General features: G+C 41.0%; 1 protein-coding gene across 6 annotated transcripts in view; it reads right to left on the reverse strand.

Moving 5' to 3' along the window:
* Positions 1–26,319, reverse strand: part of PDE1A (phosphodiesterase 1A) — a 733,908-nt gene extending 707,589 nt beyond the window's left edge. For all 6 annotated transcript variants that reach the window (XM_029605930.1, XM_029605928.1, XM_029605927.1 and 3 more), the window contains exon 1: positions 25,840–26,319. In XM_029605930.1, coding sequence (XP_029461790.1) covers positions 25,840–25,892 — 53 coding nt within the window. In that variant the 5' untranslated portion in view covers positions 25,893–26,319. The remainder of the gene's footprint in view (positions 1–25,839) is intronic.
* Between the last annotated feature and the right edge of the window lie 547 nt (positions 26,320–26,866).

The following is a 26,866-nucleotide window of genomic DNA, read 5'->3' on the forward strand; positions in this document are numbered from 1 at the left end:
TCACCCAGGTAAAGGATAGGAATTCCTAATCCCCCTAGTTAATATGCCTCCCTTTTATCCTTTTAGCCTCAACCTTTAAAACCCCGCAAATTAGTCTTGTTTTTTTTGTTTCATTACTTACATGCCATCAATAGCAGAAGTAAAGTTATGCAGTAGGGGATCCCGGAAGCGCTTGTGCTCACATTTCATATTACAGACCTGAACTGTCCATGTCCCACCCATGCTCCACCCACCCCTCGCCCCTTTTTTGCCTTTCCAATTTGTGCACATACCGGGAGATATGTGTGTACTCGGGTGTTTCTTAAAATCTGTTTGGTATGCGCTGGCCCAAGATACTCACGTATCTCCCAGCTTTGACGCATGTAGGACTTTTAAAATTTGCCTTATAAAGGGCAATTTTCAAATGCATTTTCCCAGCTAAAATAGTGTTTTATGTGCAGAAATGGAGTCATTGACAATTACCTCTGTTCTCTAAATGTAAAATTATGGGGTAGATTTTAAAACATATGCGCACGCATCCATGGGCGCGCAGTTCCCAGCGGTGCACAAGGATGCGCCGATTTTATAACATACACACCTTGGGATCCTGCCAGGTACTTGTGAGCTGGATTGGCCACTGTTGGAAAGAGGATACTAGGCTTGATGATGAACCTTTGGTCTGACTCAGTATGGCAGATCTTATGTACTTATGGCTCTCCACATCAATACTTTTCTGAAATGCATGAAATACATCTCTTCCTGTTTTAGTACTTAAAATATCCACACATTAGATACACTTCCCATCTCAACCCCACCAACCATAAACACATATAATAGGCACACTATTCCCAGATTCCTCAACCTTTTAAACATCAACTTCAATATGGAACATTAGGGTTACATCCCTGGCTTCTCGGGCCTTTCTGCCATACCCCATACTGTTACTGGCACTTTCTCAGACATCTCAAACTTCCCCTCGCCATCTATCCAGCAGCATGTAGGGCTCCCTAGTTGCCTCCACTATCTGGAATTCACTGGGGCCATCCTCATTTTGGGTCATCCCCTTTCTCCTCTCCAAACCAACTTCTCCCTTAGGTAGAGGAAGGGCCATTGCTTTCCATTGCTCCTTTCCCATTTCTTCAGAAGGAGGAAATTCTTCCTTCATACCTATGGCATTGGGCTTTTTCCCTTGAGTGAAAAGCCTCTGCAGGGCTGCACCCCAAAATTGGACCCATGGACTGGCTACTCCAGGTCAACTACATCCCGAGTCTCTTTCTCTGCCAGCTGCATCCTGGGAAGAGCTAACTCCTGCCAAATGCTCCAGAATTTATATTTCCCTGGGACACATCTCCCACCAAATAGCTAAACCCACACTTTTAAAGGGACCAGAACATTAAAACATCATATAGACCCTCATATATATATATATATATATTTATTGTTCACCTTTCAGACACTTCAAAGTGGATTACATTCAGGTACTGTAGGCATTTCCCTGTCCCCAGAGTTTGTATCTGAGGCAATAGAGGGTGAAGTGACTTGCCCAAGGTCACAAGGAATGGCAATGGGATTTGAACCCAGGCTTCTCTGGTTCGCAGCCTGCTGCTTTAACCACTGTGGGGAGAGCCCCCTAAATTTGACCCTCTTTTTGGTTGCTAATTGCTCATGATATTCTGGGTGTGGGAGACCCAGGATTTAACATGATTACTGTTTTGGAAATGTTTTAATGTTTGAACATGGGGTAATAGCAAATGATCACAGGATGTCATTTTTTGAAAAGTGAATATGGCAACATGATGTGTTGATGTGATTTATTTGAACGGGTGGTGGGTGTCCCCTTAAGAACCTAAGGGGTAGATTTTAAAAAACAACGCACGTTCATCCATGTGCGCACGCTACCCGGCGCGCTCACAAGGACGTGCAATTTTAAAACAAACGAGCGCCGGTGCGAGTATGTTATAAAATCACGGGCGGTGTGCGCAAGGGAAGGCAGACTAAAGCAAAAATCGCATGGCGACACATTGTCGGACTTCCCCAGTTCCCTCTCAGTCCGCTCCAATTAAGGAGCAGACTGGAAGGGAACTTCCCTACCCTCTACCCTAACCTCCCTTTCCCTTCCCCTCTCCTACCTGCCCCATCCCTATTCTAGGTCCAGCCCCCCATTTTTTTAACTTAAATTTTGCTCCTCCGAAGGAGCAGTAGCAGGTTGCTGGTGCATGATCCCCGGGCACAGTGGCAAATGGCCACTGTACTGGCGCCTCCAGCCCCACCCTGCCCCACCCACCAGACTGCCCCTTTGTCGAGGCCCAGCTCTTATGTGTGTAACAGAATTTACGCAAGCAGCCGGGGCCCTTTTAAAATGTACGCGGCGTGCGCAAGGCCCAGTCGCACGCGCACGGGCCATTAAAAATTGGGCCATAAGGATTTATTTATTTTTATGAATGTATTTATATTTATATTCTGCTTTTCAGCCACTTCAAAGTAGATTACATTCAGGTACTGTAGATTTTCCCTATCCATAGAGGCTTCCATTCTAAGGGGGTCATTTATCAAATCGCGTTATTAACGCATGTGAAAACCCCTTAATGCATGCAAAAACACCTTTAATTTATTTATTTATTTGTTGAGTTTTATATACCGTCATTCGGTAGAGCCATCGTAACGGTTTACAAAAATATACATTAATGGCTGCGATGCAAATCTGAAAAAGAGGAGAAGTTAGGGACAGCTCACAGTTTTGTAAAGCCCTATTGCATGGCTTTAACTACAACTTTTTCATTAGTGTTAGACCTTTATTGCACCTTGTGATGTTTTTGCCCATAGCTGGTAGAGAGAGAGAGAGAGAGAGAGAGAGAGACTAGCTGTAATGCCCTCACACTAGATAGTTATTTATATCTCTATGGGAAGCCCACCTAGTATCTCGTGGTGAGGTTTAGGTATTAGTGTAGGGGTTAGGTGGCTACTTTGACATTCAAAGTGAGACATATGAACAGCACAGTGCTCTCTTGTGAAGATTTAATGACCTTCGGAGTGAGGAAACTCGGCCAAAGATGAGATTTATGCAATGTTCTCTCAACCTAGCTTGATGTTACCCAGGTAGAGAGTCCATCAAACTAGGTTGATAGAAAATTGCACAAATTGTACAAGCGGGCGGGTGGGCGGGCCTGTGGTGCGATCGCTGCCGGCTTTCGCACCCAATAGCGCCATCATAAAAGGTGGTGCTATTGGGCATGAAATAGGCAGCGAAAAGGGTTCTTACCCTTTCACTGTCCACGATGTCTTCGTGGCGTCCGCCCCGGTGCAACCCCGACTCCTCCTGTTCCGGTGTTGACGCCACCCCGACTCCGCCCCAACTCGCTTTGGAAAATGACCACCTTTGTTTGAAAATGAATATAATGAAGGGAATTGATTAGGGTATATGCAGAGAAGAAAGAAGACTGCTTTCAGTAATACCCGAGTGGTGGACTATTCCCATTTTTTAGACAAACATTCACAATGAACTTTAAAAAAAAATTGTTCGAGTTAAGTAAACCCTCGCTGAACGACCTCCTGCAGTCGATCTCCTGCCGGCGCCATTTTCCGTACGAAAACGATTCGCGGCGGGAAATCGCTCCCTGACCCCCGCTGGACCTCCAGGAACTTTTGGCCAGCTTGGGGGGGGCCTCCTGACCCCCACAAGACTTGCCAAAAGTCCAGCGGGGGTCCGGAAGGACCTCCTGCCGTCCAATCGTGTTCGTCTATGGCCGCCGCCATTTTTCGGCGCCATTTTGGAAAATGGCGCCGGCCGAAGACAACAAGATTCAGTAGCAGGAGCCCGTTCCGGACCGCTGCCGTTCCGGACCGCCGCTGGACCCGCAGGTTATTTAAGTCATTTGGGGGGGGGGTTCGGGAGGGTGGGGGATTTAATTTAAAGGGTCGGGGGTGGGTTTTAGGGGGTTTTAGTGTGCCGGCTCACGATTCTAACGATTTATAACGATAAATCGTTAGAATCTCTATTGTATTGTGTTCCATAACGGTTTAAGACGATATTAAAATTATCGGACGATAATTTTAATCGTCCTAAAACGATTCACATCCCTAGTAAATGTTCAAAAGGGTCAATTTAGGGGGCTAACTCCAAAGGTTACTAGCCTAAACTCTTTGAAAATTGGCCCCCAGTGTTCAGTTCATCCATCAGAAAATGGAGTGGTTCCCCTTTTTCAGGAAAGGCAGATCCAGCCCCATACCATGCATGTATTTGTAGTCCAGCTTTTCTTAGGACCAGCATGTTCTGAAAGAAGGCATTTAGGCAGTAATCCTAAGTATTAGTATATTTTCTAAATAATACTGTAACTATAGAAATGCAAAATATTGATATGTTTCTGTTTATGCATCTTAAATTGGAATTTTTTTAATCATAAATCTCTAGGTTTAGGAGCTAACAATTTTTCCAAAGTCAGCCTGAAAATAAGGGACTGATTCATGAGCTCTTATCATCCTGACTCACTGTTTTAGGCCATAAATGGAAATAAGAATTGAGACAAATTTTTAAAAGTCCAGAGAAAAAGGGTTGAATTTAATACAAGCCCTGATGGAACAGAGGAGGTTCAAATTTAATCCAAACTGATTTACCATATCAAATGTTCCATACACACATGCATGGGGGAATAGATAAAAAATACAAGGGGAAACTTAAGTATAGCATCAAAACAGTTTAAAGTCACTGTTTTTATTAACTGGCCCGCATATAATTCTAACTGACTGGGTCCAGTCTGTCCTTCAAAGTGCCATTCTTTTTGAGGTCAACAGTTTCATTAGTTTGACTTCCTTACCCAGTTCTCATACTGTCCCTTGGATAAAGTAGTGTGGTGGCCGTGTTGATCTGCTTGAATGCATGGAAATAAAGGCTTTTGTTTGTTAATCTTCAGTCCCTACTTTCCTTTGTAATCACCTTTTCCTCATACTGCAGCACAACCTTCAAACAGTAATAGCTAGTAAAAGCCTTGTTTTCAGTTCTACAATTTGAAATGTGTAAATTAATTGTATGTCAAAGTTTCCAGGGCATGTGCATGAATTCTTGTACGCACATTAAGGTATTAGGCGTATGTGAAATGAATCAGGTGACATGGGCTTTGCTGCCATCAGTATGTTAATGATGCACACAGAATAATTCAGCTGGCTCAAACTCCATCTGAGCAAGAAGCAGATACTGCTTGTAAGGAGAGACCAATTCAGTGGTGAATTAGCTAAGTAAACTGCAAATGCTGCAGCTGTGATAATTTATGCTATATCACAAAATATGAAGGATAAACTCAGATGGGGGCCCTCTTTTTCAAAAGAGTTCCACCATGAGCAAGGTATAGAAATAACCATTTATGACCATTTTACAGTAAGCTCAAGAAACCCATTTGCTGTTATTGCAAAATAAATTATAATCTAACCATAAGCAACAAGTTATTTTGCTAGGAAAATATATTTGAAAGTACATTTTCATGGTGAATGTGCAATTTTACTATAACCAGAAAGATGTAATTTTTCTTTTATTAGTAGAGAAGGGCCAGGTAACTGGGATCTCAGGAAAAAAATAAAGCAAAATTGCTTCTGGGTAATATTTCCCAAGAAATCAGGAAAAAATATATTAGGTCCCTGATTAGATTAGGGACTTACTTATCTTAACAAGATTTTTCTAGGTTTGAAAAATCCATTATAGATTGCACAGACTAGATAGGCCACATGTTTTTTCTGCAATCATGCTTCTATAATCACAAAAAGCATACCTCCTAGAAAATACTTGTATTGAATTATGTCGCTGATGTGCCGGAGTGGACTCCTAGGGGCTCTCAGGAACTTCTTAAATGAGTTTATGAAAAAAAAGAATGCCTCACCAAGTGCTGGAGAGCCAGTGAATGCTAAGAAAATAGTAGCACATCACAGTGTTTTTGTCTTTCTGAATTGTTCTTTCCATGATATGAAAAAAGACATACACACACATATAATTTATTTATATAAAATTTCTTCTTTTCCACAATTTCCAGTATAATATGCTGTCTAGAGCAGAGAACATTTGTTAGAGTCATATTATAGTTAAAACATAACAGCAAACAAACAATATATAAAACAAATTATATTTTTTAAAACATAAAAACATGATTGAGTTTCAAATGGCCATATCAATGCCCAGTGCCCAAACATGTCTTTAAATAAGACAGCCTTCACTTGCTTCCTGATCACTTTTACTTCGACTTCTGCCCTTAGCTACCCAGTTAATAAGTTACATAAAACTGGGGCCACATATGTATATGCCCGGCCCCTAGTCCACTGTAATATATACGCATAGTTCACAGGAATATATATGCTGCATATAATCAATAGAAGTATAACAGAAGACCTCAAGTGACTATAGGAGTATATCACCTCATCCAGTCTTAAATCAATACAGTATATACAAAATTTAGGGAGAAAATGACTTGTTTTGAGATTTTAGGCTTCCATGCTATTAATATGCAAATTGGCTATAACTATCATCTCAAATAATATTTTTGATACCACAAATCTGGAAATCAAGTTATATGTTATTTGGAAATTAACAAAATCAGTATTTACTTACTACTTGTAACTTCCTGAGAAATTATTTAAGATAAGAGGAAATGATTCTCTTCTATGTCAGTCATCTTTAAAGTACAAAACTTATTAAAAAAAAAAAAGGAAGGTGAGATACATTGAAGAAAATGGAGTACAGAAAAGGAAAAATCATCAGGACAGAAAGTTAATGCTAAGTAAAATGCTCCTAACTTCTGTGTTTTATAGTTTCTTTTGTAATCAATAAATTCTCTGTTTTTTTAATATTCAATATCATATTTGATAAAAGAAACCAGTGGAGAAAGTGAGGGTAAAACCGGAGATCAAGTAAGGTCAACACTATTGTAGTAAGAAAGCAAAAGAGATGATTTTATTTTATTTATTTATTTAAAATCTTTTCTATACCGTCGTTCAGTATATTACCGTCACAACGGTTTACATAGAGGCACATATAGTAAATTGTACATGCATCTGTTCCTATTATTAGTAATGGAGGTGCCTGATAAGCTCGGTAACATAGTTTCACAATAATGGCTATATGTTTAGTGTTGTCTAATCTGACCTGTGATGATTAGATGGATCTTAAGGCTATTATCTGCTATCATTGTTCTCTGCTTCTCTATTTTTATATTCTAACAAATAAGATGATTCCTTTGTAAGGATGTTTATATTTATGCTTTTTATATTTGATATACTGAATATTTATACATTCTAGTGGTTTACAAACAAAATCCTGTATTTATCAAAATGTGGTAAATATTGCATGTGATGGGAAAAGGGGTGTGTTTTATGGTAATAGGGAGTTTATTGTAATTTGTGCTAATACCTATATGAAGAGCTAAGTTACCACATATTGTGATAGCTTTTTTGCACTTTGAGATAAGTGCCAGAATGTGGTATTTCCTATATACAACCACTGGGGGGAGGGGGCATGTTTACTATGAGAGAGAGGGAGAAAGAACCTAACTCTAATGGCCTGACCCTAGATAGGTATTTATATCTCTATGGGAGGCCCACCTAGTAACTCGAGGCGAGGTTTAGATATTAGTGTAGGGGTTAGGGGCCACTTTGACATTCAATGTGAGACGTATGAACAGAACAGTGCTCTCTTGTGAACATTTGATGACCCTCAGAGTGAGGAAACTCACCCAAAGATGAGATTTGTGCAATGTTGATGGACTCTCTACCTGGATAACATCAAGCTAGGTTGAGAGAACATTGCACAAATCTCATCTTTGGGTGAGTTTCCTCACTCCGAGGGTCATCAAATGTTCACAAGAGCACTGTTCGGTTCGTACGTCTCACATTGAATGTCAAAGTGGCCCCTAACCCCCTAGACTAATACCTAAACCTCACCTCGAGTTACTAGGTGGGCCTCCAATTGAGATATAAATACTTATCTAGGGTGATGATATCATGGCTAGTCTCTCTCTCTCTCTCTCCCCCTCTCTCAGTAATACAAGCTATCACACAGCTTAACACTCCTGAAAAACTTGTGGCTAAAATTGGCATCAAAGCCATGCAATAGGGCTTTGCAAAACAGTAAACCCAGCCTGCCCCTAACTCCTCCTCTTTTTCAGATTTCCATCACACCATACGATATGGTGCTATCGCATGCGCTAAAGGCATTTTCATATGTGAAAATGCCTTAGTGCATTTTGATAAATGAGGGGGAAAATCATATATAATTTCATAATAAACAGTTCAAAAAAGACAAATTAAAATATGTAAAATCATAATCATAAAAAACTTAAATTAAAAAAGAGGGTATACTAACCCTTTAAAATCAGAACCAATAAAATTGAAGTACAGCCTGGAAGAATAGCCACACCTTCACATGTTCCCTCGATTTCAAATAGTCCAGCTTTGCCCAAATACCATCTGGTAATATATTCCATAATAGAGGGCTTGATAGCTAAATAAAGTATGTCAAGTTACCTCTAATCAGATACCAGAGGTAAGAGGGAGTCTTAGCATAACTAGTTGAGAGGAGTGGAGAGATCTTGAAGGACAATAAGGGACCAGAAGATCCGAGAGATACATTGGTTGACCTCTACGCAAGACCTGAAAAACTAAGCATAGGATTTTAAACCAAATGCAACAGGTAATCAATGTAGACTCTCTAATGAAGGAGTAATATGATTATATGTGTTTTTGCTAAAATTCAGTTTAGTGGCTATGTTTTGTAAACCTTATATCCAGATAAGTCTTGATATAAAGCATTATAGTAGTCAATGAAAGTTAAGCCCAAAACAAGTATCAAAGTTTACAAATCATGAGACTCCAAGAATAGCTGGAGGCATCGTACATAGCATAAGGAATAGAAAGATGTCTTGGGCATGCCCGAGGGATCCAAGATGGCAACCTAGCTATACATGGTGTTGTGTCTCTCCCGTGTTTTGTTTCCTACTGTGCTAATATGCCTCATTCAAGCTGCAAGTGAAGGGCTAAAGAGAGAGAAGTTTCTCTGACCTTTCCTGATGTCCCAGTTGTCAGCCCAATGGACGCACATGTGAAGCGAGGGGCTTGCTTACTGGGAGGAGAATCGCTGAAAGAGAGCTGAGAGGAAAAGATATTTGACTCCTTCCCTGATTCATTGACATCACTTTCCCTGGTAGAAAGGACAGCTCCTGTAAATCCTGCTACAGCTAGGATTCTTACACCACAACAGAGCTCGGAGCGCACTGATGAGGCTGTGCTGCCCGAGCCCTGCTCTGAGACCTTGTTACTTGCTTCTACCACTGCAGACCCTGGCAGCCATTCTGCCAGTGTTACAGAGGCAGTTCCCACTGGAGGCATTCGGCAGCGTTTTGAGGAGGAATCCTCACAAGGAGAAACTCTATCAACAGAACTGCCAGCACGTAAGCCCTTTGTCATAGTAAGACCTCAGACATTTTCCCTCGAATCTATTTGGGATGCTATAGTGACTTTAATTTCAAATATAACAGCTCAGTTAACCCTTTGACTCAACAAGTCACCCATGTTGGGAACCAATTTCAACTTTTGAAGGAGGAGAATGTGAAGATGAAAATGGGAATAGATAATGTGACTGAGTGTCATCAATCACTTATGAAAGAAAATTGTATTTTGACTAAGATCGAGAATCTTGAAAATCAAATCCGTGGCAGAAAGTTACATTTCATAAATTTTCCAAAAGCTCCTTACACCCCGGCAAAAGATATGTGGAGGAAGTATACTACAGAGATACTAAAGGTACCTGAACATGCTATTCCACCCACTGGAAAGATTTATTATCTACCACCTTTTAAGAAAAAATCCAATGATGGGCAAAATATGCAGTCCTTAACTCCTGCAGACTCTGAAAATATAAATATATCAGCGGTTCTAGAGACTTCTGATAGTGAAATTGCCCAACCAGCATCTTTAATTGTTTCCTTTCTTTTAGAGTCAGATAGAGATTGGACTCTTAAGATGTTTTTTAGACATCGGTCTGAGCTTTTCCTTAATTTCAAAATCCGAGTTTTTCCGGATTTGGCTAAGAATACACAAAAAAAGAGAAAATAATTTCTCTCAATCAGACCTAAAGTTTTGCAATTGGGTGCCTTATTTGTCTTGAAATTTCCATGTAAATGCTTCATAAAATATAATGAAGTCTCATATATTTTTTTCCACCCATCTCAGCTATTAAATTTTTTAGCTGATAAAGGGTTAAATGTGCTGGAAAATGTACCTTCAAATGTTTAATTGATCTTTCATTAGTTGGAAATATGGTCGAAAACATATCTTCATATGCTATCTGACCTCCTATTAGTTGGAAATGTGTATCCTTAAGCTAGTTTTTCCTCATAATGGTAATTTTCTTTGGAATAGTACTTGGATCCTCAATTTGAGGACTTGGATATTTGCTGGCATCAGCAATGTTACTTTTTCCCGTTTGATGGTTTTTGGCCTATATAGGTTATTTTTATGTGTATTTGAAAGCCAGTGGTTTTCCTATCTGAGATTTACTTGAATGGTTTTTGAAATGCAATAAATAAAAAATAAAAAAAAAAGGAATAGAAAGATGTCTGAATGAGCTTTGAGATGAAATGCTAAGGCCTGGATTTATCAAAATGCACTAAATATTGCATGTGATAGAAAAAGGGGAATCTTTTATGATAATAGGCAGTTTATTGCAATAATACCTATGCAAAGTGCTGTTACTGCAAATTGTGATAACTTTTTCCTACATACAACAACTGGGGGGAACCATGTTTACTATGAGAGAGAGAGAGAGAGAGACTGACTGAGACTAGCCATGATGCCCTCACCCTAGATAGGTATTTATATCTCTATGGGAGGCCCACCTAGTAACTCCAGGTGAGGTTTAGGTATTAGTGTAGGGGTTAGGGGCCACTTTGATATTCAAAGTGAGACGTACGAACAGAACAGGGCTCTCTTGTGAAGATTTGAATACCTTCGGAGTGAAGAACTCACTCAAAGATGAGATTTGTGCAATGTTTTCTCAACCTAGCTTAATGTTACCCAGGTAGAGAGTCCATCAAGCTAGGTTGAGAGAACATTGCACAAATCTCATCTTTGAGTGAGTTTCCTCACTCCAAAGGTTATCAAATCTTCACAAGAGAGCACTGTTCTGTTCGTACGTCTCACTTTGAATGTCAAAGTGGCTCCTAACCCCTATACTAATACCTAAACCTCACCTCGAGTTACTAGGTGGGCCTCCCATAGAGATATAAATACCTATCTAGGGTGAGGGCATCATGACTAGTCTCTCTTTCTCTCTCTCTCTCTCCATTTGAGAACACATCACTAAATGCAATAAAGGTGTAGCTAGAATCAGCATTTAAAGCCATGCAATAGGGCTTCACAAAACTGATATTCCATCTTCATTCACTTCAAAGCAAAAAATTAAGAGGTAATTCCTAGATGACCTTCCTTCTTCTATTATGTCAAACCTGTTTCTGTCAGATCACTTGCACTGTTTTCACTCAGAAAACAAAATGTGTTGTTAGTATCACTCCGCTTAAGGAGTAAAAATGCATTTCACATTCTAAGACAAGACCATTACTCAGCCTGTGTATACAACTTTATTTAGAAGTAAAATTGTTTCTTTAACATCTAATGTTGAGAATTGATTCAGTCATCATGATTTAACTTTTAACTTAGTAGCAGCACAGCTTTTTCTGGTAGTGTCATTACTGTCAATACTTCTGAAAGCTACTCTATAGTATCTAGCACTTAAACAGAAAATTAGGTGTCCAATTTAAATTTAGTGGTGAGATGAGACAGTGAGATCAATTTGCCAACCCAAGAATATTTATCATCTACCCCAAGGTGGTGCTAAGTTTACCAGGACTCAATAGCCTCAGTAAATTTAGTGGCACTTAGCAACTCAAATGAAAACAGCTCAATTTAACAAGGATTTTCTGCTACATGAAATTATTACTAAATGGCTATTTAGCATGTGTGCTAAAAGGTTTTGGACACTCCAAAAGTTTATTTAATGTATTTATTTATTTAGATTTATATTCCACTTTTCACACTTTTTTCAGCGCTTCAAAGCTGAGTTATCAGTCTTTACTGATTCAATCCCTATTTGAGAGACCTGAACTCTTAATCTGCTTCTTCTTTATCAGTGATCAGTGTTCTGGATCTTTTCTGTATATTGATGGAGGTCACTATGACCACTTTTGGGTGCCAAAACATTTCATTATATTTTGACTTAGATCGTTTAAGCCAAGATCCTGATTAATTTGGATTAATATCATCCTATATTTCAACTAGTTCTTGACAGCAAAGTCTTGTAAAGTGTAAACCTAAACAAGGCTATGTCTTTTATGTTGATCCTTTAAAAGGTATCACAAGCTACCAAGTCTCCAGTTTTTCTAGGACCAATGCAGCTTTTAGAACTGCAGTGCAGTCTGTATATAGGGAGAAAATCCATACAAAACAATAAATGTCACTGAAAATGTATCCAGAAATCTCATTTTAGGTACTGAGTATCACTTGGCTTTGTGCAAGTGGATCTCAGTAAATAGGCTTGGTCATATAAATTCTTTTTAGAGTTAGCAAACAACAGAGAGAATGAATCAAGCTGAAAGACAGGCTGAACCAGAATAATAAATTTTCTCGTTTAATTAAGCTATTTTAATAGGTACCATTAAAATGAGATAGAGGTGCTTTTAACTATTAAAAAGACATTTAAGAATACAAACATATCTGAACAGGAGAGTTCATAGCTTTTTGGCCTATTCAGACAAAGGTTCACATTAATAGCAAAATATCTTTTTTTGGCTAATTAATAGGGAACTGGTTTAAACTTTGGTTTTCAGCATGTAACTCCTATTTAAAGGGCATTTATGTGCCATAATGCCAGACTGGCTTATTTTGCTGGGAGAGGGTTAACAACATAAATCTCTTCCAGATGGTGGATATATGAAGAGACATATTGCTTGTACCAGCCACTATTGTACCACATCTGTAAAATTCCTGAGCCATTGACCTGGACAAATATCAGGGGATATTCAGTCAATGGTAATTTGTACAAAAAAGATATTCTGGCCAATTTCAGGGATAAGCAATTCTATACTGGAGATATTAACACCTGTACATATCTGCACAAGTATGAATTTATTTTTTTTAATTAAGGCCTATATTATTATGTTCGTTTAATGTGTTATTGTTTATGGCATGCCACATACTATCATTTCTTTATTTTTATTCTGCTGTTTTGGAAAAGAAGATGTTTGATGTCTCTTGATTTGGTTTTATTGCACTTCACTTGGTTTCTGAACATCTCATAAACATTCATGAGCTATTTCTGGCAATGGAAAAGCTTACATTGGCAATCAGATATTCATACAGTGAGATGGAAACCCTGATCCAAAACCAGACTAACTCAGAAAACAGAATCAAGATGCAGTTGACTCGGTATTAGTAGGATCATTTAGAAAGGGTTAAAATGAAGTCCGGGTCAGTTAGGCTGAAGTTTCTGGGGTACAAATCCTTCTAAGCCAAATGGAGTATTTATTGCTTAACCTTTTGAAACCATTCAGTCTCTGTTTTACAAGAATTGATTTGTAAAAACACAGCCATGTTCTCACAATGTTTTTCTTTCCACCCTGAAACTAATATAAACTCAGGGCTGGTGGAGGCATTAGGCAGGGTAGGCAGTGGCTTTGGGTGCTGGAAGGGGGCGGGGCAGCAGTTTTAAAAGGACAGACGAGATGAGAAGTGTTGCAAGCGAGACATGGAGCTGGAGGGCGTGTTCCATTTTTGGGTATGTGTTTTTTTGAGGAGCTGGGGTCATTTGAGAGAGAGAGAAGGGAAAGATCACGTGATGACATCACTACTTATTGCGTAACCTTTATTAAAGAACTCAAGGTCAGATGTTAATTCAGTTTAATCCTAGCCATATTCTTATTTTGGATAAGTGAGTTGTGTGGAAATATGTAAAAGATACAATACCATGAGGACATACCCTCAGAAAGGGCAGTATCACCTTTGTGTTACATAAATAATTCTAAAAAGCATACAAAACTGAAAACCTCTCATGGTTCTTGACAGTGAGTCAAAAGAAGGGTATAGTACCCAGCACATGAGCAACATGAGCTCTGCTTTTTTAGTAATATCATCCAAGTAAAATAAGATGGCAAAAGAATGACAAAAATCAAAGAAACATATCCAGGGAATTACAGAGGAAAACTATCCTTCTGGTGTTGATTTATAAAGCCTGTTTAAAGTCTACTTATGAACATAAAAAGCAAATATAGAGATGCCATGCCTTTTCAGTTTCTATTCAATGAAACATGTATTTAAGCTAAAATTAAAAGTATTTTACATGTTTTTATATGATTTCAGGAAACCAAGTGAGAGTGTTATTCATCCAGTTTGAGGCCCGAATGGAGGCCATGCTGAATAGCTAAACAAATTTGCTATTCAAAGTTGGAGTAGAGGGTGGCCAAACACCAGCAGATTGGGCCATGATGAGAGTAAAATATAGCATTTTGGGGCCACACTGGAATCAGACAGAGAAAAAAGAAAAAGCAAAGGATGGCAAGTGCCAGGATTTTCCATGAGAGGAAAAGAAAAGAAAAAGTAATTCTTCCTCCCACAGCAAATAACAGAAGGCACACAGATCAAAGGGAGGTTGGCTGGATTTTCTCCTTCTCTGAGAAGTGATAAATCTCTTCAAGAAAGAAATCTTAAGGAGGCAAATAAAAGTCAAATATCTAGGTGGGGGCTGGGATCAGAAGTAATGTGGAGCTCGATAATGGAGTATAAGGGTGGGCTCTGCATCCTGCACACTTCCAATAAAATACTCCTTTTATGACAGTAGTTATTAATGAAAACCTGACAGTCAGCCATTATTATGCATCCAATGGAGGCCCAAAACTCTTGGGGAAAAACATTTAGAGATGCTAAAAAGGTTTTGAAAGAAGGAGCTCTAAGTTCTCAACCTATTTTCCAATTGTAACTGATTTTTTTTGTCTTTGCAGATTCAAATAGAGTAGGTTCCTCTTTATTAGAAACCCCCTCTATAGAAACCATGGTTATGCTGCTGGATTTCAGTCCCGTATAGTGGATGTTATACAATGTTTCTTTAAGCAATCAAATGCTACTATAAATAATGCTCTTGGTAACTAGTTCATTGCTCTTGCCCCAATCCATTTCTTTGAAAAAAAAAGAGTGTATTTTTCAAGGGTGACAAATCAAACAGATATGGCCATTCCATTTTTTATACACAGGAGATACAGGAATTTTGTCTTTAAGTTGTACATTTATGGGATTTAATCTATTTTAGGATTCCTATTATTCTTGCCATAACAAGACAGAGCATGGCATTCTAGTTTTCAGTTGTCAATCCCTATTAATGTTAAAAAGATCACATACATGGAATACAATTGACCGGATACCTAAAACTTCAAGCTAGTAGAAGGATATATATTAGAGTAAATGTAACCTCCTCTTCGGAGACCTCCCAGAATGTAGGGGCATTCTGGTGGTGTCCCCATGGTCACATTTTCTATTGCTGATCAATCGAGACAAGCCTCTCTGGAGGTGCCTGCAGAGATGGTCTGCAAATTACTCTCCCTTCCTAAACTCCTAGCCTAGAGCTTAAGCTAGGGACCAACTGGATAGTGGGAGACCTAGGGGTCTCTATATTCATCAAGCCCCCCCCCCCAAAAAAAAAAAATCAGATGCCAGGACACTGATATAGATTTTTACAATACTAATCCCTTGAGAACTGAAAGCAGGAATACGGGCAAGTAATTACACCCCTTAATTACATGGTGAAGCTCCAGCACTCCTAACACCTACATAAAACAATTTGATCACATGTTTTCACTGACACCAGATAGCAGATCTGTGACGTAAATGGCACTGAAAAACAAATCAAACTTTAGAGAATGGAGAGGATCCTGCTTATGGAGAATCCCATTTAAAAATAATTAATAGTAAGACATTGATCATATCAATGGCATTTTAAAAATATTTTATGAAGTTTTTTGAAGGGTCTTTTTTTCTTATTTACTCAGAATATGTCCTGCACTTGCATGGCAGAAACAATACCCATTCCCAGCCTTCAAATGGGAATGGGTATTAGGCATTTTTTTAAAACACTAAATCCATTCTTGGCCCTCTGTTCTTCTAGGCCTCTTCATGGCCAGACTATCTACTTGCTAGAAGGGCATTTGAGGTAGAAACATCCTCCCTCTTGAGGATGAACAATAACAAAGTCCCAGATCACATTATTTCTTAACACTTCAGTGATCAACCAAACAATAGAAACAACAAAGTTTCCTTCACCCACTTAGGAATGGAATCAGCTCACTACTACAACCCCTTCTCGTTTCCCTTTCTAATGAGGCCGGGTCATAATAATTGGGATGAGGCTTTTTAATGGTAAGACTATTAGGCAGCAAGCATTTAATCTGATACTTATTAATAGCACCATATATCAAATGGTATACTGCCACCTGCTTGTAAGTGTTTCAGCCTCTCAGCCTCTCCTAATTTCTTCCATCCACTTGGCCAGCTCTCTTTTGTAGTCAGGGTGGGAGTGGACAAAGCTGGAATCTGTAGCATATTTTAGAATGCAATGGTATGCTAGTGCTGCTCTACAAGTTCATGATGTTGAACAGCCCATAGGGATACTGCAAGTCAAAAAAATCTCTTACTTTGCTCCACACATTGGGGGTAATTTTCAAAAGGAGTTACATGCGTAAATGTAGCTACTATTGTAGCAATTTTCAAAAGCCATTTACTCAAGTAAAGTGCACTTATGTGAGTAAATCCTATAGACAAGTCAATGGCATATATTGTAGCAATTTTCATAAACCCACTTACTCAAGTAAAGTGAATTTACTCCAGTAAACCTAGCTTTTACTCGAGTAAATGCTTTTTAAAATCAGGCCCATTGTGTTTAGCCTGTGAAGTTTGGGCGGCCTTCTATCTTGGCTCCACTATACTGGGGATCACCCAGGTCTGGTCCTTTATTTATTTATTTATTTATTTATTTATGATGGGCTGATCCAAAAACACTTCCTCTATCAAGTATCCCGGCCTGCTGCTGGGAAAAGAAATGTCACTGATTGTCAAGGACTTCTCTTCCTCAGGCAGGCTGGGTGGTGAAACATGGGATGCACTGCACTTATATTGAGAAACTCTTCTCCTGAAGAAAACTCTGAACTGGAACATTGAACAGGGACTTCCATAGCCAGCTGACAAAACTCTTTCATGGTATCCAGTCTTTCCACCAATAGCTTACACTTAGATGTCACATTGGAGAATCACTCTCTGGCATAATTTGTACTAACAACAATGTTGTTCTACTCACAAGAATCTTTACTCCATTCCACCACTAATTTGCCATCCCTCTTCAGGGACCATGAACTTGATCCCTCATCAGAGGAATGGGACCTTCTCCCTAACTCACTAGTTGGAAGGATGGGTGGGAGGCTTCAGGTCACAACCCAAGACCTATCTGACTTGGGTTGTAACTTCCTCTTGTCACTTTACTCTCACTCTCCTCCTGAGCTGCGCATTCCATGTCATCTACTTGCTTAGCTCACAAGGGCTTTCTCATCCTGCTGGCAGAAACAGGAGCAGTCTCTTCAAATACTTCCTTCACTATAATATCTGACCCCTCAGATAAACAGGGTAACAGCACTGGCAGCAACATGAACTTCTCTTTCATTGCAGCCAGGGAGCTCAACTGGGGTTTTGACACCATGCTTGGAGCAGTGGTCTTCTTCCATCCATGGCTCCCATCTGACTCCATCAGAAAGGAGGGTCACCTTTGTAATCCCAAACCTGATCTCTCCAAATGTTATAGTTTTGAGGTGTTGGAGTGGATTCTTGGGTACTGCAGTGATGGCCACTCCCACTGGGAGGAGCCCCATGAGGAACCGCAATACTAGGCTAGACTCTATACACGCAGACACAGAGAATTTGTATTTATTATACAGCTTGGTGGTACTGCCCAGGGGTGGCAGCAGTGAGGTAACCCAGTAGAATAGTCCAGGGATCCTCAGGAGAGGAGACCAGCCCCACGTTCGTGTAGATGATAGGCAACACAGGGTGGTGGAGGAAGTCCTAGATGCAGACTCCCAGTGCTGAAGTTGAAGTTGAGACAGACTGACAATGTTAGTTATTCACTGAAGTAGATAGCTGTATTGACGAAAATCCTGGCAGGCAGAAGTAGTTGAACTGTAGGCACCAAGGTAGGGAGAGCAGGCCCTTGAGGAACGAGTACCCAGATAGGTACCTGAAAGAAAGCATAAGGGCCCCAGAGGAGCGGGTACCCAAGTTAGTAATGAGTTACCCCAAAGAGCAGAGAGAGAGCTTCCAGTGGCAGCAAGGAAGCAGCAGAACAGCTTAGACTGGAGGCATTGCAATCCATTCACGATCCTTACTAACTCAGTTTGTTAGCAAACGAAGGGCAGGCTAAATACCCGGATAGCGTTATGTCACTCGGAGGGGACGCCCCCAAGGTTCCCGCTATGACGTGGATAAAGACGTGGGTGGCGTGCGCGCACGCACCCTAGGAGGCCCTCAGGAGAAACATGGCGAACACCATCGCCGTTGCAGTTCCAGGGACACCGGAGAGAGCGTCATGAAGACGCGGCAGCAGCCATCTTCCCAAGGCTTGAGGAGAGAGAAGGAAGAAAGGTGAGGCACAGAGGTCGAAGTCATCTGAGAATGATGGACGCAACACCAAAGTGCTCACTAGGTGTGAATTAATATTGGTTGGTGGAGCCAAGACGGAACCCATGTCCACTTCTACAAACAGATTGGAATTGCAGCTACTTGGATAACAATAGGTTGTGGCCACTGAAAAGCATGGCTGTCAATGCATTCAGTGGTTCCTATCACCATACAACCCACGAGAGAATGATGAAGGCGACCCCTCAGGCAAAAGTTCCTTAGGCTTTCTGGCAATCCATATGTGGCTCCCATCCAGACTGGTAGCAAACGCTATGCAGTCATATATAATGGCCACACTGGCTAAGCTGATCATAGGGTTCCTAGCTGACCTCCACAGAGTGCAATGGAAGGCTGCCCTCTTCCATCCCAGATTAGAGCAGGCTGGCCATTCTTGAACTCTCCACTTCTGTAAAGGCCTCAGCTGGTAAGCTCTGATGCACCTCACTTTTTCTCCCAAATGGTATATGCTCTGACTCCTGCTTTCCTCCTGCTAAGCTGGCCACACCATTCGCTCATGCTGAATGTCTGTACGCAGATGATGAGCTGTTTGATGTCAAATGCCTGTGTATATCTATCTTCTTCTACATCTTTTGGCAAGATTTCTCCTGCTTAGTTGTCGCAAGGCAGGAACAGCGGACATCTTGTTCACCTTTGCGGTTTTTCGACAAAACTTCCTAAGCTGCACAACAGTTGTAAAACAGCTCTCTTTTCTTCATATTCATTGAATTCACCCTGTGAATGCCCTTGGGTCCCTGTTCTGGTGCCATTTTGTTTAACCCCCTCTTTGGAGACTTCCCAGAATGCAGGGACATTTTGTCCACGGGGCTACTTTTTCCCCAAACTCGCTTCTTATCTCACCAACATAGTTCACTTTGTTCTGGGGTACCAGACTAGGCTCCCAAAAAGCAAAAATCTCTGGAAAAACAAACAGCTCTCTCAAAAACCTTTCTTCACATGTCTCTGAGACAATCCTTTCCAGAAGTGGGGGGCACTGGCCAGGACAGAGTCTCTTCTTCTGGATCAGGCTGTGGGGCCCAAAAATGGGAACCACTGCTATTAGTTCCCTTCTCTCAAACTTCAACTCAAAAAAACAGACTTCCTCTCGTGCCATGCACTGCCTGCTTTTATGGAAAACTGCTGACCAATCCAGACAAGCCTTTGCAGAGGTGCCTGCAGGGACGGCCTGCAAATTACTCTCCCTTCCTAAAATCCTAGCCTATAACTTATTCTAGATGCCAACGAGACAGTGGAGACCTAGGGGTCTCTACATAAATACTGGAAACAGTTTTGTGGACATGCACAAAAATGATGGGAATACTTAATTTTCTAACCAGAAAAAAAAGTGGTTTCTGATTTTATTTTAAATGAATTGAAAATATGGTCTAGAGTGAACAGTGTTCCTTTCCCCTATATCATTTTTACATGGCAAATTTTTTTTGTTAAATGCCATCATAAAACTAGAAAATTATCCTAACCAAGAGGCTTATTTACTAAAAGCTTTCTTTCATTTTGTGTCTATGGCAAAAATGCTTAGGGGCAGATTTTAAAAATGTACGCATGCGCATACTTTTGTTCGCGTGACCGGCGCAAACAAAAGTACGCTGGATTTTAAAAGATATGCATGTAGTCGTGCGTATCTTTTAAAATCTGGGGTCGGTGCACGCAAGGCTGCGCAAAATCGGCAGCCTGCGCGCGCCGAGCCGCTCAGCCTGCCTCTGTTCCCTCCGAGGCTGCTCTGAAATCGGAGCGGCCTCCAAGGGAACTTTATTTTTGTCGTCGTCCCCACCTTTCCCTCCCTTCCCCTATCTAACCCACCCCCCAGCCCTAACTAAATCCCCCTCCCCTACCTTATTCCGTTGAGTTACGCCTGCCTCTGGCGTAACTTGCGCACGTCGCCAGCTCCCTGCCCTGGCACAGGCCGCTGTGCTGGAGCACTCGGCCCCGCCCCCGGACTTCCGCCACGCCTCTGGCCCTGCCCATGGACCGCCACCACACCCCCGGACCCGCCTCCGAATGCCGTGCCGCCCCCGACACCCCCCCCGACATGCCCCCCAAGGACTTACGCACATCCCGGGGCTTTGCGCGCGCCGGCGGCCTATGGAAAATAGGCGCGCCAGTGCGCAGGGCTTTTAAAATCTACCCCTTAGTAAATATGAACGGTAAATATGATATTTGCGTGCATTCATTGGCCCATACCCAGGGATGTGGCCATTTTATAACATACACACACATATATGCATGTATGTTATAAAATAGCCTGACCGCGCACACATGTGTGCGCAGTGTTAAGTGGATGCGCATCTATGCGTGCAAATGCCACTTCCACTGTGTAAGTGGGGGGATTTTAAAAGACATGCGCACTGATGCCATTACCAGTTTTCCCAGTTCATTCCCAGGTCTCCAGGTAAAGGATAGGACTTCCAAACCCCTCTAGTTTAATAGCCTCCTTTCTCCCCTATTAGGCCTGACCTTTAAAACCCCACTGATCAGCCTAGAACATTTTGTTTTGCAACTTACACATCATCTACAGCAGCAGTAAAGTTACGGAGCAGGGACCCCAGCGCGTGCCAGTGCATATAAGTATTTATGTGCAAGTTTCAAGTTTGAATCCAGGAACATCTATGCCCTACCAGGACTATGCCCATGCTCCACCTCTTTTTTGAACTTTTCTTTTATGCATACAGCGGCAAGTACGCACATATCCAACTGGCTTTTAAAATCTGCTCAGCGAGTGCCGGCCCAAAACATTCGCGCAGCTCCTAATTTCAGCACATGTTGGTCTCTTGAAATTCCCCTTTATGGCTACATGTCTTTATTTGCTTGTTTTGATAATACCTATGTCTACTGTACCCAAAATGGTTTTTGTAGAGATGGATTTTTCTTGTTTAAACAGGATACAATATAACATTGTTCTTAACCTTAGACATACTTCTTGAAATATCTGTAACCACATTCCCCATGCCAGAAAAGCTATTATAACTGTTTAGTTTAAGTTGCACCATCTTGGAGTTTTACTTCATCTTTCTGTGAGCCTTCAAATGCATTAGGTTTCTTTTGTGTTTGGATTTCTTTTATTTCTGTCTTGAAGGAGCCAGGACCAGCAATTCACTAATGTACTACTTCAAAGATGTTTATTTATCATATCAGCTGCACAGCCATGAAACACTGCAGATGTCATCAAAATGTGCCCAACGAGAAATCACATTGTGGTTTGGTCATCCCTTGCTATAAACTGAAGAACTAGGGTTTTGTCTTCCAAATACTGAAACCTTGTTTATCAGAGGCACAAATTACTAAATTAATCATTTGCATACATGTTCAACAGTAAGCCAGCTAGAAAGTTAATTTATAGTGATTGCACAATGGGGAGGAGCGGTGATGTTATCTTTCTGTAGTCAAAAGTAAAAATATTATCTGTGCATCAGAGATGAAGGAACCCTTCTCATTTGAATATATTTTTTGCATACAAAGGTACATACATGCCATTTGCTACCCCATCAGGGATTATGTTCATAGAAATATCTCTGCAAAACATGTTTAACGAACCATGGCTGTTCATACATCAAACTAGTTCTACTTCATTAAAGCCTGCTCTTTTCCTATCACTGATTTTTAAGCAGAGGCCACAGGCATGCATGGTGTATAAATCAGTTACTATTTAAGTATGTAGAGCATATCTAGCAATCTGTGCAAAAAAAAAGAGATATTATTTTGAAAGGAATTACTATTCAAGCATTAAAAACTCTAGCTGCAAAACATCCAGTCGGTGTAATGAGATAGAAACAACGCACTCCTGTAAGTACAAAGTCTGTAGGTATTTTTGTTTTGAAAATTACCCTGAGAAAAGTACCTGCACATATTTATACTGGCTAATGTGTGTGGTTAGTTTTCTTGGGAAAATTTAGGGGCATAGAGGTAAATTTCAAAAGTCCAGCGCACACCAAAATCAGGAGATGTGTGAGCATGTAAGACAAGCGCGCGCCAAGCAGATTTTAAAAGCCACCTACATGCGTGCACATCTCCCGTGGCATGAATATGTAACTCCAGTTCAAAAAGGAGCAGGGTCATGAGATGTGCTCACAAATTCTTGTGTACCTGGGTGCGTACCTAGGTCCAGTGCTGCATAACTTTACTTCTGCAACGGAGGAGGTGTAACTTAAAAAAAACAAAACAGCCATTTCTGAGGGTGTTTATAGGGTCTTGGGTTAGGGGGAATGCAGGCTATTAAACCAGGGGGGTCTGGAAGACCTAGATCTACACTGGGTGAACTGACAGATGAACAGGTGAAACTGTTCATGACATGGATGTGCCGGTTATGAAATTCCCCCACTTACGCGGCTAATACCTAAATGTGAGTGGCTCTACACACCTAGTTGCAAAATAGGGTGCATACATACACAAATCCAGATTATTTTATATCAAATGTGCATACATATGCGAATGTTATAAAATAGCCACCTCCCTGGGCACATGCCAATGCACATGCATCAATGTGTGCCTGCGCCCCTTTGAAAGTTACTATCCCTAAATTTAAATTGAAAAGTATGGGCTGGATTTTAAAAGGGTTACGCGCTTAAGTTAAGCGCGTAACCCTTAAAAAAAAACCCTGCGCGCCCCGAGCCTATTTTGCATAGGCTCGGCGGCGCGCACAAGCCCCTGGACGCGCGTAAGTCCCGGGGCTTTGCAAAGGGGGCGTGTTGAGGGCATGTCGGGTGGGCGGCGTGAATTTTGGGGCGGGGTGGGAGGCGTGTCGGGGGCGTGTCGCCGACCCGGGGGCGTGGTCGAGGCCTCCGGACCAGCCCCCGGGTTGGGTGATCGCAGGTGTAAATTTGCAAAAATGTAGGGGGGGTTAGATAGGGCCGGGGGGGTGGGATAGGTAGGGGAAGGGAGGGGAAGGTGAGAGGAGGCGGAGGGAACGGGCAGCGCGCGTAGGGCTCGGCACGCGCAAGGTGCAGAAATGTGCACCCCCTTGCGCACGCCGACCCCGGATTTTATAAGATACGCGCGGCTACGCACATATCTTATAAAATCCAACATACTTTTGTTCGCGCCTGGTGCGCGAACAAAACTACGCGCGTGCGTAAGTTTATAAAATCTACCCCTATATATGTGTACTACAGAGGCCACTGTTCACCCATAGAAATGTCTTTTAAATTTACCCTCTAAGGGGTCATTTTCATGCAGGTGAAAAGTCTGTAAGTACTTTTTATCTACAGACTTCATACTGATTTTAGAAGCAAAATGCACGTGTACGTTTGCTGCGAAAATTACCTCTGTAAAAGTACCCATGCACTTTTGACACCTGTTAATGTGTGTGGGTAGTTTTCTTTGGGAAATTTCTGGGTATACTTTATAAATTTGTGAAGCGTGCACATAAATGCTAAGTCCACTCAAATCCAACTCCAGAACACCTCTTGTTTAGGGATTGCAGGCTCCCAAATTCTGTTTTGGTTTTTTGTTTGGTTTTCAAGGGTGGGGGTTGAGATTTGATTCATTTAATATTTAATTTGATTGTTTATTTGCCAAACCAAAATAAGCATTTTTATTTAAAAAAAAAAAAAAGCCTTTAACAAAAAAATGAATCAAAAGGGGCCTCCATGGGACCTTATGACCCCTCCCCCTCTACTGTCCCCTAAAAATTCTGCTGCAGCAGGGACCTTCCTAGCCCCTACTTACCCCTTCCACTGGGGTCCTGGATAGAGAAAGGGGCAGGACTGATACCCATCGGTATCCATTAGAAAAAGGGGCTGGCCAGCCCTGAGACCAGTGCCATGGTAATGTCTATATGGTATCAGTCTCAGGGTTGGCTGGAGCCTTTTTACTGAAGAGTCATACAATCCTATATCCAGACAATAAAATGGTCGGGCTGGCCCTGGGACCAGCACCATTTTGCTGTCAACTATTCTGCCAGTCTCAAGGGTGCCTAGTGCCATTTTTAAAGAGATTACAGCTGGGTATGAATGAGTGGCATTGCCCCTGCTCTTTTCTCTATTCAGGACCCGCATGGAAGGGGGTAACTGGGTGCCAGAGAGGTGCCTGGCCTTGACAGCTTTTTTGGGTGGGTGGAGCAAGTCATAGGGGCCTGAGCAGGCCCTGGATGAGCTTGATTCAGCCCAGTCAGGGTAGGCTCAGGCCATGATTTATGGACAGGGCCCTGGAGAGCCTCAGGAAGCTCTTGGAAGCCCCGGGAAGCCACAGGAGGGGAAAATTAGGTGTCTGGAGAGCAGAGAAAGCCATTTTCCAAAAAGAACCAAAAACTTGGGGGTATCAAGGCTATTTTCTGTTTCAATGTGCAATTTGTTTTATACAAATGCACATCCCTACTCATTTATATGAGGGTAAAAATAGAAGCACACAGGGTGTATGCAGTATTTTTATCCTCATATTCAGCAGGCAGTTTTACAAGTGGCCATTTATGTGGGTAAACCACTGTTTTCCCTGCTTAAATACTTTTTATAATTATTCTCCCTGAGATCTCCTCCATAACCATAGACCTCATCAATGGAATATATAACTTTATTTGAAAGCTTTGCAGATGAGGCAAATTATATTAATTCAGTTTAATTAATCCAGTGTAAAAAAAGAAAAGAAGCATACCAGTTTTGGATAAGACCTTTCACTTAAATGGCAAAGAAAGCAAACTTTTCTTTAAAAAAAAAAAAAAAAGGAGAGAGACTAGTTTTTTGTAAAGTTTTGTTCTCAGCAAATCCAACAGAGCTGTTAAAGGCAGAATCTTTCTTTTCAATGTTAGTCCAGCTAGTAGAATTCTCTTTGGTCTACTAACATTGGAAAGCTCACAATGTTTCCTAAAAGCTTTTCATCAGTCTAGTAAAAAAAAACATACTCCATAATATGCATCTGACTTAATTTTCAGCATGCAACACCAACAAACTTTAGAAATGTTCGTTGTAAAGGAAAATCCTTTCTTTGCTCTGTGACTACAAGCTCCAGGGGAATAATTTATACTGCATTGCTAACGCAAATGGGATATTTGTTGATATGAAGTTAAACTTTAAACTAAACACATTCCGTTACCATGATTTCCAACCTCTGTTGTATCAATCATGATCACAAGTAGAGATGGGAAAGCTTACAGCCAAACTTATAATCCAACTTAACTTTCTCACTTACCTGAAGATGGGTCTCTGAAGGTACATTCTCTTAACTGTTATGCAGTCACCCATTTAAAGTGGGGGAAAGTTGATTTTATCCAGGAAACAACTCCAGCAAGGTCCCTGAGCAGAATCTGGAAAGTGTTCCTTGCTACTGTGCTAGGACGAGCAGAGGGTTTGTATTTCTGTGTTGGGGAAGTTTCCCTCTCTTTGACAGCTGTACAAAAAAAAAGGGCCATAGAGGCCACATAGGACAGGCACGTCTGGGCACTACCAAGCAGCACTGACCGTGCAAAAGCACTGCCGTCAGATTGCCCGAGTCAGAAGAAGAGGACTGGACTCCCATAAACTCTGCAAGGAAAAAGTGAAACTTTGCCAAGTGGAGCCCAGGTAAAAATGCATTAGATTCTTAAAGCCATAGGAGCGCTTCTTTAACATGCAGATCAAACTCCTAAATGAGAAGTCACTGCACATCATAAATTCCCCAACTTTCTCTCTCTTTTTTTTTTTTTTCTAAATGAAAGTTATGCAGCTGTTTTAGTATTCCCATGTGAGAGCTTTCAGAAAGTTTGCTCCGTTAAAGGAACTGTATACAAATTAATGAAGATGGATGAATCTAGTCTGTGTGGCTGGCTGCACTTCAAGAGATTGTAATTATTTTACAATCTGGCTTTTATTCACTCTGCATGATGTGTGGAGATAACTATGCAAATTAAAGCCCTACTCATCATTTTTGGCACTCATAACCTATTAACCTACAGTCTGCGTAGCCAGAATATAGTATTTGCAACTGGTAGAGACCATAACTACATTAAGCTGACCAATACTGTAAAGCTAGAAAAAGAAATATTACACACTAAAGAGGTCTATGTACCAAAGCGTGTTAAAAAAAACCCCAAAAACAAGCATTAAGCTAGTTCCCGCAATATTCAGTAAATTGTGTTGATTAAGTACTGGAGTTTAGTGAATGCCACAGTAGTTTGTTCTTATGGCTGGGATTGCACTAACATTACTAATGTCAGCCTTCCCTCCCCCCTTCCCCAGTA

The sequence above is a fragment of the Rhinatrema bivittatum genome, chromosome 6, assembly GCF_901001135.1.
Source record: "Rhinatrema bivittatum chromosome 6, aRhiBiv1.1, whole genome shotgun sequence".
Classification (NCBI taxonomy): Eukaryota; Metazoa; Chordata; class Amphibia; order Gymnophiona; family Rhinatrematidae; genus Rhinatrema; species Rhinatrema bivittatum.